The sequence below is a fragment of the Catharus ustulatus genome, chromosome 4 (assembly GCF_009819885.2).
Source record: "Catharus ustulatus isolate bCatUst1 chromosome 4, bCatUst1.pri.v2, whole genome shotgun sequence".
Lineage (NCBI taxonomy): Eukaryota > Metazoa > Chordata > Aves > Passeriformes > Turdidae > Catharus > Catharus ustulatus.
Genome location: NC_046224.1, coordinates 7,597,707 through 7,614,592, shown reverse-complemented (window position 1 = coordinate 7,614,592; position 16,886 = coordinate 7,597,707). Strand labels below are relative to the sequence as shown.

General features: G+C 45.0%; 1 protein-coding gene across 4 annotated transcripts in view; it reads left to right on the top strand.

The window, feature by feature from the left end:
• Nucleotides 1–16,886, top strand: part of FRMD4A (FERM domain containing 4A) — a 357,007-nt gene that overhangs the window by 72,699 nt on the left and 267,422 nt on the right. The window contains exon 1 of one of the 4 annotated variants that reach the window (XM_033057888.2): nt 12,159–12,331. The exons of the other annotated variants lie outside the window; for them this stretch is intronic. Coding sequence (XP_032913779.1) covers nt 12,299–12,331 — 33 coding nt within the window. The 5' untranslated portion in view covers nt 12,159–12,298. Of the gene's footprint in view, nt 1–12,158; nt 12,332–16,886 lie in introns of those variants that run through there. 4 annotated transcript variants of the gene reach the window in all.

Genomic DNA, 16,886 nt, shown 5'->3' with positions numbered 1-16,886 from the left:
GTCAAAAATTATGGGTGAAAAGGTGTTGCTTTTAAATAGTGGAAGTTCTGCCACACTAATGATGTATTTCTTTAGAGAGATGGGCTTTTTTCCCCCCCAGTTTGCTCTAACACATAATTGCAGCCAATCCTTATTTACCCACAGGAGACAAGGGAACAGAAAAGAGCTGAAATATGCAGAGTTGGGCCATAGGTGTTTTCCAAGTGAAGGTGATGCACAATTAGGATTAATGTATGTATCTGATCATTTGGCTTCTGGCAAACGTCTTTTGAGACACTAGACTGTGGATCTGCCACTTTTTTTCCTGTCCTTATAAGCCCTTTTTGTATAAAGAAACCCTCCTCATGCCATGAGGCAGCTATGATTTTAGAGAACACCTATAGGCATGACTGAAGTACCAACACAACAGCAGAGTAAAAAAGGGGGCAAAATCCTTGGGAGGATGGGATGCTTCAGTGAAAGACTGCTCTGAAACCAAACAGTGTTCAATGCCATAAGCAAGTGCTTAGAAAACCAAGCTGGAAATGCCTGAAAATTAGTGTCAGCCTTGCAGCTATCCTGGAGGCAGAGCGACTGCAATGGAGACACAGATCCCTCTGAAAGGTTTCAATATAACTTGTGTTGTCATTTCTGCTGGAGTTTGCACCTTTCTGTTCAAGCAACTGCTTCACAACCCAACCCTTGTAAAGGCAGGACCAAGGGTTTTGCTGTTCAGAAAGGGCCAAGCATGCCAAATCTTTAGGTATGATAAAGTGGTGGCCACACACAGACTTGGCCCAGACATTTTTCTCCTTGAAGCCCTGGGGAAGAGAGCAAAGGGAAGAAGGCTTTGCAGGAAGCAGGAAGCAATGTGTTCAGGAGGGAGGATGGAGGATTCCATTTGCAAAGGTGTCCACATTTGCATTTCCCACCAATAGTTACAGCATGCAAAGCAAGTTCCCTTTTGGAGATTTTTCTGGGCTGCACTCTTGCCAGTGGCTCAACAGAACAGGCTGCACTTAAACCAGAGTGAGAGAGAAGTCACCACTCACCCAGCTCAGCCAGCCCAGCTATAGCAGTGCTGTCCTGGGGGCCAGAAAGTCTTTGACCTACTACCCTAAATCCAGCAGATCCCAGGCAGAGCTCTGAGAAATGCAGCATCAGAAACAAGAGGATGTTCTCTCCTCTGGACCAGAGTCATACTCCTGTCATTGTAACAAAATGTATGAGGCAAGGAATTAGTGATAGAATGTACATTTGCTCTGGAAATGTCACCATCAGGTTTTAAGTGAATGTCATTTGGATTAGAGAGGGCTGTTCACATCAGCTGGAAATGTGGCCAACAAACTAAGACAGACAAGTAGGTACAAAGCCAGTCTGAATGCTGTTCACTTTGAAATATTTTCCTGTTTTCTTACTGCAACTGTATTTATGAAACATATGCTCAGCACACAGCCACTGTGGGCCTTTTCAACGTCTAACCAATGCAATATCCGCCCCCTGTATTTTAGATTCAGTGATACTGAAACTTTAGATACCTGAGGCTACAGTAAGGACTGTTAAACATTTTTCTTTACTATGTGAAACTCAAGAAAGCAGCTGATTTACACAATAGCCTATTCTGCATTCTTAAAGGCTTGTTGGTAAAGGTTTGATCTACAGCCCAACCCTCCTGGGTTGGGCAGCCCAGGGCAAAAGAGGCCTTTGTGTAATGTATTTTACTGAAGTTTTTTAAACTGATAGATTACCAGCAAAAGCGTTATTTTGCTAGCCCAAGTGTGCCTAAGGACTTTGCCTACAGAAAAACTGATTTAAAAAGAAACAAAGCAAACCAAGCAAAGAACAAAATACAGTAAGTTACTTCTCACCAATGGTCTGGAAAATGACACTGCAAGCAGAAACAGAAGTCCTGCATTAGACTTTCTCTAGCAGCAGATCAAAGTCCTCGCCTTTTCGTGGGTGTTTGCTCTTTCTGCTGTAACTTACTGCTCTTCACAGGACAGATAACATAAACCTCATTAATTCACTTTCACTTTTTTTACCTTGCATATTTTTTTTTTCTTTTACCTGGGGTTCTTTTTCTAATCCAACATCTCCCAGATGAATGGACACAGAAATTTTGGGGACTGGGGAATGGATTTGAGTTTGGACAGGATGAGGAAGGACAGGAGCCCCTTCACTTGCTCCTGCTAGATAAATCATCCCCTGATATTCAGAGACTGCATGTCTGACACTGGTGCTTAGAGGCTGCAGTGCTGCAAGATGAGCTTTCCTTGGGTGAGAAACCAGATGGTTATCACCAGTGGGTTATAAATCCAGTGATGTTTCTAAGTGACCTTTTAAAGTGAAAAGCACTTAATTGTCTATAGGACACTGATTTAGAGAAAACATATATATATATTCTGTATATTTTTTCAAAGCACAAGATATTAAGAATGTTTTTAAAATGCATTAAAATTAGAAAAACATCTTTTTATAGATTTCCAAATCTATGTGAGTTTCTGCAGGAATTAAAAAGTGCCTTGAGGTGAAACTATGGCCATGCAGTAGTGGTCAGCTCTGGCAGCCAAACACACCCTAAAGACCAACAGGTTTAGGTCTGTGTTTATGATGCAGACAAGGAGAAGCTGCTGTTCCCTTGACATTTGGCAGGCAAGAGCCAAGCAGTAGCCAAGGGCTGCCCAGGTAAAGGTGTTGAGCACAGGTGGCCTCACTCCCCCCTTTCCAGGTAGCCACAGATGTAGCTGGTACTGGTGGGGATGCCTCATTAACAGGTTAAACAGGATTATAAACAGCAGTTTGCTGGTGATTTTTAGTGAGGGGAAAAAAAAAGAATCTAAAAATGTATTTGTGCCTGGCAGGGTTGATCCACAAAACAAATCCTTTGCAGTTCTTTTGCATCTTCCATCTGTGATTTCACGGTTAATTGACTTATCCATGCAGTGTTCCTCTGAGGTACAGATTATCTCCACTTTCACAGTGATAAACCCGAGTGCATAGGGGTTTGAGACATAACTTGCCTTAAACCCCCAGAGCAGACCTGGGTCCCTCCTTTGCACCCTCAAGTGGGTTCCCTTTTCCCAGAGAGAGACACAGTAAGTCATGCTGCACATGGACACGAGCCACCACACTGCTCCCAAGCGCTGCTTTTTTAGCATTGCCCAAAAACTTCAGCAAGGGTTTGTGGGTCTGACCAGAGCATGAAGTGTGCAGCTGCTCTTGTGCCACACGTGTGAGCCCTGAGGCACAAGTCAGGCCACTGCTCATGGACAAATGCCACAGCCCCATGATGTGGTTGGGTTTATTTTTAGCTGTCCCAGCATCAATACCTGCACAGCAGCACTGGTCACATCGATTGTGCTGATGCTTTGAAGATCAATGTTTGTAACAGCTCTGGCTACAGCTCTTTGGAGGGGATCAAAGCTCCATCCTCCACTCATAAGGCTGAACTTCATCCCTCTGGAAGCTGTGGGTGACTGTCACTTGTTAATGCTTTGGGTTACACCTGCACAACTCCTGTAAGGACCCATACAAGACAAGCATCAGCTGCTTTTGGATCAATAGCAGACAAGCTCCATGCCACAGATTTCTTGACTAAATTAACCAGCCGTTTAACAGTGCCTTTGCACAATTACACTACCTCTGAAATTGTTTTTAGTAAGCAAAGTAAGATAAATAGGGAAGGAGAGCTAAGAAGAGGGCACATCATCACAAAGGCAGTAGCAGATAAAAATCAGTGAGGAAACACTTCATAGGAAATTTGGAGGAAAGTTAGGTGCCTAGCAGTCATTACATCCAGGTGATGCTAGGACTTCTGTGTAATGTTAATTAACTGCTTAATTTATTGAACTTTTCAAAGTTAATGACCTTTGAAAATATCCCAAAGAAAGATTTCTGGCAGACTTCAGGCTTTTGCCACATCTTATAGAACTACCATTATTTTTAAAAGTTCAGCTCCATCATCACAGTGATTGCTCTTATTGCATGCAAAGTATTTCAGATGGGCAATCAAGGTGTTAGGATAATGAGCAGAAACCTTAATTAGATGCTGTCATCCTTATTTCTGCCAGATTGTGGCACAAAAACACACAAAAAATTGCATTTTTCTTAGGCAGTAAGGGCACATGTCACCTTTTCCCAGCACAGGTCAAGGGAACTGAGCCTTAGAAGTGACAGTTCATTCCACTTGCTATACAGAAATGATAATGGACCAGCTAAGCTGGAGCCAGTCACACTGTAGATATTTGCAGTTAGGTGAGATGAATCCCACCTCTTTCTTGGTGAGTTTTCTTGTTGTTTCCACATAAAGAAAGTCTGGGGTCTCTGAATTTTAACAGCCTCTAACAGTGCCATGAAATCCAGAATTGGCTATTAATTCAAATGAGGCTTTTATGCAAGTGGGGATTGTTGTTCAGGCTGAAAACAGGCTGATGATATATATTCATTATATGTGGAAGCTCTCCTGTGCCTTGCTGGGGATGCTGTGCCAGTATCTTTATTTTATATCTTTATTTTATATCTTTATTGGCATCCTGGGAGATGCATAAATGTCCCATTAGCTCCTGCCCCAAGGAACTGGATGTGGGAATTTCATGAAAGGGTTTGAGAGGACCAAGAGTTTGAATCAGCTGAATGGACCCCTGGTTTTCTTTAGCCCTTGTCTTCTTTCCAATGTCAGTGAAACCTTGGTCAGGAACAATCCCAGCTGGAACATGCAGTGGCCAAAGGGCATCACCAGGAGGGCTTGGAGACAGGGGACAGTGACCCAAGGAGGGGCTCACAGGCAGCTGCTGGAGCAGCCAGGGTCAGAGCTAGAAATATCCACTCCAACAGGCTATGAACATCAGCTTTTATTTGGGGGAGTGATGGGAGTCCCAGCTGAGATGAAAGGGAAGGGGTGGCTGGCTCCTACCCCAGGAGGCAAATCTAAGGGATAGTGATGACTCTGAGTTTCAAGCAGTTCTCTGGTTCTAGAGAGTGGGATTCATTAGGGATGAGCAAACTAATATAAAAATACTGAAAATGAAAAAAATTACGATTATCATGAAGAAAAATGGTATCACATATTTCCCTTGCTCCTGTGCTCTGGTGTCTGATTATGTTCTGTATTTTATAGGACTCCTTTTGAACAACCCCAGATTATTTGTTATTATTATTATTATTATTATTATTATTATTATTATTATTGTTATTATTATTTTGTACTTTCTCAGCCCCTTTCTTACCCTTGCCCCGTCTTCAGTTTTTGCCTCATGCCAGCCCCTTCTGTTCATTCCCTTCTTTTCTCCTCTTCCCTAGGCCAAAATACCACAGACCAGGATTTGCACACTTGTAACAATATTACACTTTTTAAAAATGTCTGATTGTCTGCCCTGTGAGAGCTGATCTTCTCTTCCAGCCTACACAGAGTTGTGTCCAGAGAGCACCAAGTGCATTTATGAGCATTTTCAGAGTATCTGGGAGTCACTTTGCATCAGAGGTTGTGTTTTTACAGACATGAGGTGGCTATAGTCAGGTTTCTAACTGAGAGCATAATAGCTGTGCTTTAGCAGAGTTGTAGCTCTGGGAAATGGTGTTTAATTAGAGATATTGACAGGGGTGGGATTGGAGTCCTTTACACTGGAAAAACAGAGTCTCTTATCCTGTTCTGTTGATTTCTTCTTGCAAACCAAACACAAACACTCAGTGTTTGTTGCTTTCTACACCATGCCCTGTTTGAATGGTTACTGAAGTGGATGAATAAATCATCTGACTGTTGAAACTGCATACATAGACCTAATGCTCTAGTGAAAGGCTTTGTGTGTGTTTTGACTGTAAACGTCCAGAACAGCAAATATACCTAGCAGCAAAAGGAAAATATAGCTCAGTTGCTATTTAGGGAAGGAAGCCCCTTCATATTTCTAGCACATGTTTTGTCAGAAGACTAGGAAGGATGCTCAGCCTCGTGGCTGTACCTGCCGGGAGCCAGGACTGCCAGAGGCCATTTTCTGCTGGGGCAGAAATTTTACACAGCAATTATCGATTTGAGTCTGTGAGCCCCATCTCTACAACTCACATTTTTCACCTGTAGATCCTCAAAGAATCTCTAGATCCTCCCAGTGAGCCAGGATGGAGGCAAGAAAAAAGAAAGTAGACAGAGCCTTGCCCAAGCCATGGAGCCAGAGCCTGATCCTGGGAATCTGCTTCTTCAAACAAAGCAGTCCCCATCTCTGCTGAGGTGGTTTATTTGTGTGGTAGAGGGGCAGCTTTTCCTTCCTAAACTGCCTCACTGGCTTAACAGGAATCCTGATCACAATGGCTGAGATCATTGATGTGTCACAGAGATAAATGCCTTTCAGTTATTGGAGGAGGATGGACAGACCCTGATGGTCCTGCCCAGCAGGGCAGGGTGCTGAACTGGCTTTGCTGTAACCCAGTCTTCTCAGACTTACACAATGACCTATGGCCCTCAGACATGACTTTCTTATGTTTGCCATCCAGATTTGGAAGGCAGTTAAGTCAGTCTTATTAATACCTTTAATATTCATCATACTGCTTTTGCTTTTGTGGAAAAAGCGTAAGTGTGGTGGAAAAAAGCAGGTCATTAGAGCCTTAAAGACAAACTCCAGTAAAATAGCTGGTGTTTCTAGCCCTTACTGGAATTGGTGCCATGTAAGGGTAAGTGGCAAATGATTTTGAAAGCACTTACTCATGCAAATGCTGCATCAGTGGAACAGCTTGCAAAGAGCAGGGGTGTGTCCCCTCCTCACCTCCTCAGAGGCAAGTCCCTCTCCCTCTGAACACACAGAGCAGATCTCAAAGGACTGCACTGGCAATCTTGGAGGGGAAAACCTTTCTCCATTTTGAAAACACACCCTACAACCAGCAACAAATAAACACAGCTCCAGTTCCTCAGTGCTGCCAAAGCAACACACCCAGCAGAGCTGTTCCTCCCCTTGCATCACCGACAGAGCTGCAGCTGAATCGCGCCTCTCTCCTTGGTGCCTTGGCGTGGTACCAAGCAGGAAGCACACAGATAAGCTTTTGGAATCCCAACAGCTTTTGCAGGGCTGCTAAGCTCAAAAAAGAGCCCAGTGCCTTGCCACTGGCTAGTAAAAAGAGCACATTTCACTCTTCAAATCATTGTTAAGAATCTGGCCTTTCTGAGAACAAAGCTTTATATATGCCAGGAGATTGCTTCAGAATGAGATCTGATACATTTCATTTTTTAAATCTTGTTTATAACTTCATCTATCAGTAAAGAGGAGACTGAAGAGGGAGTGCCATCCCAGAGAGGATGCACCCAGCCATCAGCACAACCCACAGTCTGTGCCAGGCTGCATCCCCTGGCACCTCTGGAGATGGGAGTCCCCAGGCTGGCAGTGCTGTCAGCTGCCCCCCCATGGGTGGGCACCTCTTCCCCGTGCCACCCCAGCCAGTGCTGTTCTCACTTTCCTTTGCCATCCTCAAAGAATAAAAATCTGCTTGTTCATCACCAGGAGGTGCCAAATCTGCCAGAACAGCCTGGGCAGTAGCAGGTGGGACTCACCACCATATCCAGCACCTTTGCTTTTTTAAAAATGTCTCATAAAATAAAGCACATAAAATTATTTATAGTTTGGGCTTTTGGGTGGTTAGACCCCTTTTTTTCTCTGCTCACCATTTAGGGGGAAAGGACAGAAGAAAGGAATTTCAGGACATTTTCAGGTGTGTATTTTTCCTGAATGAATGAACGAAAGATTGATTGATTGATTCATTTCTTTTCTGCAGCACAGGGAATTAATTGTTTAAAGCAGATATTTTTAATGAGGGAGAAGAAAGCCCTAAAAGGGACTGGATCCTGCAGAGCATGAACAAATCTTTCCCTTTTTTAGGTAACCCATGAAAAGTTTGCTTTCATGAACAGCAAAGGAAACCTGGAGAAGCAGTGATGAGAGAAGCACAGTAGCAATAAGATTCAAACCATTTGGAAGCAAATGTTGTTCTTATGGCAAGTGTGCAACAAAAATAAAAAATAAAAAAAAAACACAGCATGAAAGGCACTCCGAGTGTTAAATATTCATTAGTATTCCCCGCACCGCCTGTTCTAAATATAAGCTACGTTTCCGCGCAGCCCTGGCGTGTGGCTGGGATGCTCTCCCCTCCCTCGCAGGATGCTGCAGCCATTCAGCTGGCGGGGCGTTCCCATGGCAACACGGGGATGCCACCTTTGTGCGATGAATGGCGTGGCCAGAGCTGGGGTCGGCCGGGGGCACTCGGGGGCTGCGCTGCTCCGCGCCCATTGTCCGCCAGGACACGGCCGGGGGAGGGAGGCTGCACGAAATGGCAACTTTGCATCACAGAGCAGCGGGAACTGGGTCCAAATCCAAATCCCCTCCTTTTTTCAGGGCTGGTACAGGCAGCACAACTTGGCTTTGTGCTGGCATCCCCACCCCAAGGTTAGGAAGTGTTCAGCTTGCAGAATTTTATCCCAGCCCGGATGCACCCACAAAGGGTGGACAAGACAAAACTGAGGGGTCACATACACACCACAGAGTTCAGCTGTTTCAAGGATCCTCACCCAATAGTCTGACAGTGAACATAAGGATTCTTGGGACCATCTTTCCTACTACTGGGTTTGTAGGGCAAGGTTCAGCTCCAGAGTCAGGCAGATAAATTCAACCATTTACATCTACTTGGCTAAAATATCAGGAGAATCTCTTTTCCCTTTCTGGTCCATGGAGGTTTGTGAAGGTAGTCAGCAAAGCCTAGAAAGAGATGGAGCTCCAAGGCTGAATCCAGGTAGGATATATCAGGTTCCAGGTAGACATCTGCCTTGGTCTGCTGTCTAGAGTCCAGCAGACATTTAAACTACGACAATATAAGAGGGGATGGCAAGGTTTCTCACTCCCATGACAGGTTCAGGAGGCAAGGGTGATTATATTCCCTTCTTCTAGGATATAGTAGTTTGAATCCAGGACAGGATGAACCTCTGTAACACCTGTGTGAACCAGATCAGTTGGTCCCTTCTGCAGATGGAGAACCTGAGATACACTGGGTGTAACTGCCCAGGATCTGAATCAAATGCTGGTCCCCTCTCCAGGTGAGGATGCAAGTGTTCACATGCTCCTTTTGCCTCTGCAGTGCCTTTGATCTGAAATCACAGGAGCAGAGGCTGTAGAACGAGTCTGCAGTAATTTGAGCATTGCTGAGTCGCAGCCCAGCAGAGGAACGAGGTGTCAGACCATGGCACATGCTGTTGTGGCACTGCACCCCAGCTAGAGCAACCAAAGCTCTCACTTTAAGGTGAAAATAAACTTCCCTGCCTCCCACAGTTGTAAAATTACTGCTCTGAATGTGAAAGGAGGGGTTGCAAGCAGTCTGGAGCACACTGAGTGTTCATCCTGCTCCTGTAGCACAAGGAGGGCAGGCTGGTGGCTGCACAGGCTGAAGCAGTGTCTGCCTAGTACAGCTCTATCCAGTCTGGTGAGTACAGCTCTAGTCCAGTCTGGTGCCTGGAGTTTGAGAGGAGGATGATGTGATGCACAACACCCATCCACACGCTGATGCTCCAGCTCTTACAGGAAATGTCCAAGCTTTCCGAGGAGCCAAGACAAAATCACACACAGGCCAAACCACTTTGGTCCCCTGGTGAAGGTGGAGGTGAACAGACCTTACTGTCACACACACCACTTCAGCTGTGGCTCATGGTGGTGCCATGCAGGAGTTGACAATTGCCCAGGGACCCAGAGCATCCTTGGGATGCAGCTGGGGGTCGCAGGTTGCACTCCCAGATAGGGAGACTCAGTGCTGGCTCACAGCCACGGGTGCTGCTCAAACAGCACCATACTCTTCCCCATTCCTGCTCATCCTGCTGAGCTGGGCTCTGCTCTGACTCATGCAATATCAGCACAATTCCCAATCCATTCAGATCAGAGAGGCTTTGAGTGCTGCTGAACCAGAAAGGCCCCAGCTTGATTTTCTGGTCTCAGACTGAATTATTCTTCTGGACTTTAGGAGAAATGCCTTTTTTTTTTTTTTTTGCTTGTAAACAGAGATAACACAGGGAAGCTCATGAGACACTGTGGTGTAGCCTAGTTCAAAGCAGAGCTGAGCTGGGCATTCAAATGCTGCTATGGGTGCATCATCCATATTATCATACTGCATTAAATCTTGAGCACCTGACCTGACATCTTCAAAATATCCAAAATCTCCTTTTCCTTTATGTTCCTCTTGAGGCTATGGACAGTAAAATTCCCCTGACAATTTGGACAAGATGATGTTTCACAGATGCACAGACTTGTGAAGCTCTCATCAGAGTCTGGCCCAGTGTTGTACAGCAGAAAAATCACAATGGCCTTGTCTTACTGGAGCCTGGAATTCCTGCTGCCATTTATTCAAAGTCTTATTAAAGTCTTGTAAATACCAATAGCAAAACACATTTATATACAACCAGCAAGAAATGGATGAGCCTGCCAGCATTCTACAGTCTCTTTAGCTCTGAAAAACTTATCTCTGCCTTCAGTATGATATGGTCAGATTTGTTCATGTTTGATAAGAACCTGAATTTGGCTGAGAACAGTTAATTATATCTGAAATTAAAATTAATCACTATAGGGGATGCCTCCCCCACTGTTTTTACCCCATAAAGAATAATAAGAAAAATGGTTTTAAACTGCAATATCTACATGGTTGAAAGGACTGGAAGAGATAGAGAAGAAAAGGGATGTGTGGGGTTGAACACTTCATATGTGTCACTGTCTGGGAGCATTTCTGCTGGGACTTGAAGGGCTGGAACTTTGTCCCTGGGTTCACCCCAGGCTTTGCACCCTGGGATGCCATGAACCAACCATGACACCCCCATGAACATTTCCCACTTCTCCTTCTCAGTGTAGCCTCCAGGAGCCTGGGCATGAAGGGTACCTGGGGTCAGAGATGGTCCCTGCTCTGAGCAGCCAATCACTCTGAGAAGGAACTGGTCTCTCTTTGTGGTTTTGCAGGAGCCTCAGTGGCTGGCTTGGAGCAGAAAGCAGAGTTTTAGATGGTGAAAGCTAATTGAGGTGAATCCCCATCATCATCCAGAGAACACGTGGTATTTTCAGGAGCTAACCAGATCCAGTTCTATGCATGAATCAGACAGTGACTGTCCCTGAGCAGGCAGCTTTGGAGCCTAAGAGCTGGTGTTAAAGGGCATTAGAAATTTCCACCTGTAAGATGCTCCAACCAGCCTGACAGTGATTTTTCTAACACTGAAAATCGAGTTCTGGCGGTGTAACAGGGTTTTAAATTTTGCTTTTGGACAGCAATTGGTACTGGTGTGTGGAAGGTTACCCCCTGGGCTGAGGAAGGGGATTCCTTTTTGTGTTTGTGCTGGGAAGTGGGGTGGCTCCCGGGGGAGCTGACCTTCAGTGATGGGCAGCTGTGCTCATTTGATGGCATTTCAAAAGGGTTTTACTTTGGACTGCTCTGCTCTGGTCCTGTGGGCTGAACACCCGTGTTTGCAGGTGTGAAGCTCGTTTTTTAGCTGGATTTTTCTCTGAAAGAGCTTCAGTCCTAGCATCACTTCATGATGGAAAAACAAAAAGCATAAAGCAGGAGCAATCAGGGGATTTTCCACAAAGGCACGCTCTGATCTGAATTAAAATGCAACTAGAAATGCATTCAGGGAGTATCTTTTGCTGACCAACTTTGTAGGAGTATATTCCTTTTGTTTAGTGCGCTTTCCTTTCTTTCTCTCCCTGAATTCCCGGCTGACAATTGACAGGAACTCCCTTTCAGCGTGGGTTTGGTCACTCGCTGACAGCAAACGCGCCCAGCAGAGAATGCTCCAACTGTTGGCGTTCCCCGAGCAGGGAAAACCTCCTGGGCTGAGGCTCGGAATGAGGATTACACCCTTTTAAGTCAGTCCCGGGGAATCCGCGATCTTCCACGGTGACGAAGTTTTCTCGGCGCTTTCCCGGCTGGCAGGGGGAGCGGAGCAGCATCGCCCTGGCGCTGGCGGAGCATCCCCGGCTGACAATAGGCAGGGCAGGGCAGGGTCCCGCACCTCGCTCCGTCCCTGCCCCCCGGCCCGAGCGGGGATCGCCCGTCCTGTGCTGAATGCATTACGTAAGGCAGGGCTCGTCCGCCAGCCGCGATGGTACAAACATAGCTGCGGGCGGGCTGTGCACACACAGCCCGAGAGGAGGCTCGGGGAGGGAGGGAGGGCTCGGCAGGAGCTGAGCGCTGCCAGGCTGGCAGCTGGCCGGGCTCTCCTGAAGGTGCTGCTGCTCCCTGACATGCTCTGGTTCCTGCGGGATGCTTGAGAGCGGCACCAGACACTAAGTTGGGGGACGAGGATTGGCATGAGGATCGGAGCAAAATGGAAGGGCTTCTGTCTCCGATGAGAACGAAGGTAGGAAAGATGTTTAATGTCTTTTGAAGCTCAGTTTACCCGACGAGGGGAAGGGGAGTTGCGGGGCTAGCTCTGTGAATAGGGGGCTTTTGTCTCTTTGCTTTTCGCTCTCTTTCTTTCTTATTTTTCACAACTATGCTCGTGAATGTAACTCGGCAGAGCAGCGACCGCAGTTTCCAAGAGGGGAGCAACGCATCACTCCTCCTCGACAGAGATGACCTTTGTAAATGAGTTTGCCTTTTGGAGTAGACAGCCATATTTTGGTTTGAATTTCCAGCTGGAGGCTCTCATTGTGTCTGTGTGTCGGTGCTCCCCGGGGAGAGCCGGGAGATCGTACCTGCGGCACGGGCACGGATGGGGACTCCGGGCTGCCCCAGCCTGGCGTCCGCAGCAAGCGAGCGGGGCACGGGCAAGCAAAGCGGGGCATTTTGTGCCCAAATACCCCGCCAGGGTGGGACACCTCCTGTTGTGGACCCAGAGCAGAAAGCTGTGACAGAGAGTGAGTGTGCACAGCTAAGGAATTGCTGCACTTGTCTGTGTCCTTCTCACACTCTCAACTCTCTTTAAAGGTTTGACAGTAATCCCTGTTATTAAAGAAACTTGAATTCCAGCAGGGAAAAGACAGAGAAAAAACAGTGATGGTTTAGTTTGTAAAATTTCTTCCCATGCCATTATTTCTTTGTGGTCCCGGGGGATAGACTGAATTTGATTGCATTTTATTTAGTCACTGCCTCCATCCCATGTGGTAACTGCCTTGGGTAAATCCTTCTGATTTCAGTCCATCACCACGTTCGATCCAACTCTGTTGTATTGTATCTCAAGACTGGAAGAATTATAATTCAGTGGCAATTCTTGCTGGCAACAGGGTGTCTTTGTATGTCTTAGATGCAAACAGTTTTGAAGGGGCAGTCAGACAAGAGTTGCTTTCTATAAAAGCCAGACTTGAAAAAATTCTGTGGAATTGTCTGGTCCGGCCCCCATGCTGAAGCAGATCAGCTAGTCTGGTCTCCTCAATTACATCCCTGCCATCCACTATCCTAAATTAAAGGCTCTTCAATGATTTAAAGTCTTTTCAATATTAAAACCAAGAAAAGTGATTTAAATAAAAATAATTTGCCAGCAAATGTCTGCACTGCAATTCTCCAGGGAAGTAATTTTTTTTCCAGTTTAATTCAGATTTTTTTGTCTTGAACAGTGAGTTGATAATTTTAAAAAGAACCGGCCAACTTCATATAGCTCTCCATTACCAAGAACAATGCTATGGGCAATTTTTAGAATGAAAGATTTATAAGGGATTATAGACACAGCCATTCATATCTCTCATTACTGAGGAATATATACATTAATGTTAGGCTTTGTAAGGCATTTCTTAGTATTATTTTTAAAAAATCAGATAATAGAGGACACCCCTAGCAGCTGCCCAACATTTCCATCTCATTTCCATTATTAGAAAACGTAACTTTCGTCGCTTTAGCTAATGTTTCCATTCTGCTCCTCTAAGCAGGCTTGAAAGGACTGCTGGAGGCAGTCTCTCCCAGGACTGGTGTGCTCTCAGCCTGATGTGTGGATTACAGTCAGACGTGTGTAGTATCAGCACCTGCAGCATGTGTGAAGCTATAAAAATGACAGAGTAGAGTAAGGGAAGTGGTCCAGGACTGGGTATTCTGTTTGTTCATCTGACCTGCTTCATAGTGGAATGTAAATCCTAATAATACCATCCATAAAGGGCAATCTCAATTGCCACTGTCAGGTAATTTATTGATCCTATAGAAGAGTGAGCTTGGGAATCTACACATGATCCTCTGCCTTAGTGTTAGAGAAAGGGAGAAATTCTGCACTCCTTTGTGTATGGGAAAAGCCAAAAGAAATGTGATTTTAAATCAGCTATTGCAATGATGTAACATCAACGGGATTCTCTGGAAGATCCAGATCCTGACGTCGGTCTTACGTTGCTGCTAATCTGGAGTAGCTCCATGGCAGATGATGGAGATATTCAAGGAGACTCTGTGAAATAAAGGTCAGGATTTGGCCCTTACATCTTTACCTTTCAGAGAAATAACAATGCATAGATCACTTTAATAGATTTGAAAACTAATCTAATTTCCAAGATGCTTCATGGCTGGCAGTGGCTCCCTGTTCCCTGCCAGAAAATCAAGTGTAGAATCTATTAAGTGCCCAAATACAACGTTACTATGTGATGACTACACACAAAAAATCTTGACAAACAGCGAGGCTGCCAATGTGCCAAGACCCCTGCCTGTCACACTCCCTGATTCTGCCTCGTTTTTCCTCCTCTATTCCCCCGTCTGTCTGATCCCATCTGTTGTCACTTGTTTTACACTGAGGCTGAAACTGTTGGGGGCTAGTTAGAAGTTCTTTTGTCCTTTGGTTTGTACAGTGGAGTGAAGGGCAGTGGGCTTCTGGTCATTCCTGGCAGAGCTGCCTGGAAAGAGCCTGGAGCATCTGGGAGCTCCAAGACTTGAATCTGTGTGAAAATATCTCCCTGCCTCAGTGAAAGGCAAATAAAGATTGTGTTTTATCCTTAGAGTCCCAAGCAGCTCTATTTAGCCAAATAGAGCTAGATTTCATCAAATCTAGACAGAAAACTAGAACCAAACAATTTTCTTTGTTTCTATGTGTAAGTAGAAGCAAGAGCTGACTCTCAGGCATTTCTCACAGTCTGTTACCAGCAGGTGAGGACAGCCTACATCTGCCTCTCATAGCCAAATGCAAGGGTCCCTGGAATTAAAATGAGATCTAAATCCCTGCAGGTGGGCTTGGGTGAATCTCATGGTGGCACCTGAAAATGAGATTGCTGTCAGCAATTTGGTCCCTGTTGCTTACAGAGGTTATCACTCCACGTCAGAGCTGACAGAGGGACAGGTGGGCACACCTTGACTAAAAAAGTTCAGTGTATTGTGCAGGAGGGCTGAAGCTGAGACACTGGTCAGAGAGCTGGACACAATGTCCTCACTTCTCCAACCAGCTCCATGGCAGGGCTTGCCAGCAGAGGGCTGGGAATATGCAACCAAGAGCATATTTCATAGAGGTTTGTTTCTCATTCCACAAGGTAATAACCCATTTGGTTGCTGGGTCGTGCTGGGTCATCATACAGTGGGTACTTTAGAAACTCTTTAAAATATTTGTTAAATTGGGTATTAAACACTAAGCCCATTACACCATGTAATGGACTCCTCTGCAGCAAGCCGTGGGTGATTAAAACATTTCTGCTTTTGTATAACCAGGGTGCACAGATGCAGGAATTTCTAGGGAAAGGGAAGGGATATACAGTAAAATGGGCTGGTATTTCAAAACTGAAGCAGATAATAGAACATACTGAACAGGAAAGTTACTGCATATTTTGTGTTGATGATAAAATTTTACTTGATTAGAAGTAATGGGTGGGTTGTAAATATTTGGTAGGTTAGTAGAGGTACTTAGAAATATTACAGAACCAGTTAAATTCTGTAGCCTAGGATGTCGAGCCCCTGTTTTCAGAGCAAATGAATGTACACAATAGCAATGTCCCCACGCCACCTTAAGAGACTGTGAAGTTGATTGAGTACCACGAAGTGAAAAGAATGAAGAAATGCATAAATATTGCACTCCTTTTGTTAGCCTCCATTTTAATTTGTTTTATAATCCTCAACACATGCACAATTTGCCTTAACCCTCAGTGCATCGCCTTCAGCAAATTACACTGGCATAAGAATTTCAGTAATTTCAGTTTCTCTGCTGCTGACACTTGCCAGTGCACGCTACTGAATTTGCAATGAGCACCTGGCTCGAACCACACAGAACTGGCTACTGCTCTATTTTCCTTTCAGAAGCCTGTGTTTGGTGCTTTTTTGTTTATCAAAGCACTGCTTCTCTTTCAGAGCGGCTGAAAGAACTTTTTCAATGAACTTTTCGTCTGTTCAGAAACACACGCGGAGGGTAAATGGAGATTAATTACTGTCAAATTTACTAAGCTTTGCATCCAAAGATAATGAATTTTGAGTGTTCCTGGGTACAGCAAATTCAGCAAGGGAACTCAATAAATAAAGTCTGTAGTATTTAGATAGTGCTCTTTAAGCATTAATGGGGCTGTTCTCGTTTATTGAATCTTATTAACTTTATCTGTTTATTGTAGATTTTGGGGATTAGCAAACTCCCATGGTGTTACTGTTGGTTTGTTAAACCCTGTTGGCTCTGCTTTCAAAGCCACTTAGTTTTTGACCGCTGGGTCTCCCACAAAGAATGGTTAAGTTGTCCTTGTGCCTTACTTAGAGAAGTTCACAGTGGCTTGAAGCAGAGAAACTTTGGGAAGTACACTATATCCTGAGAATCCTAAATAGCAAAGGCTGTGACAGCTGGCCTTTGAGATTGTCAGGGAGGAACCAGGAGGGGAAATTACCCCTGGGAAAGTGAAGTCTGGAGTCTGGGTTGCACCTTTGGATTGCTGTGGTCTCACTCTTCTTGGATGGCACTGAAAAGAAGTTTATATAAGCAGGTTTTTTGTGCAACTGCATGCAGCAAAACATTTGAACAGATTCTAAACTTTTATCTCACAAGC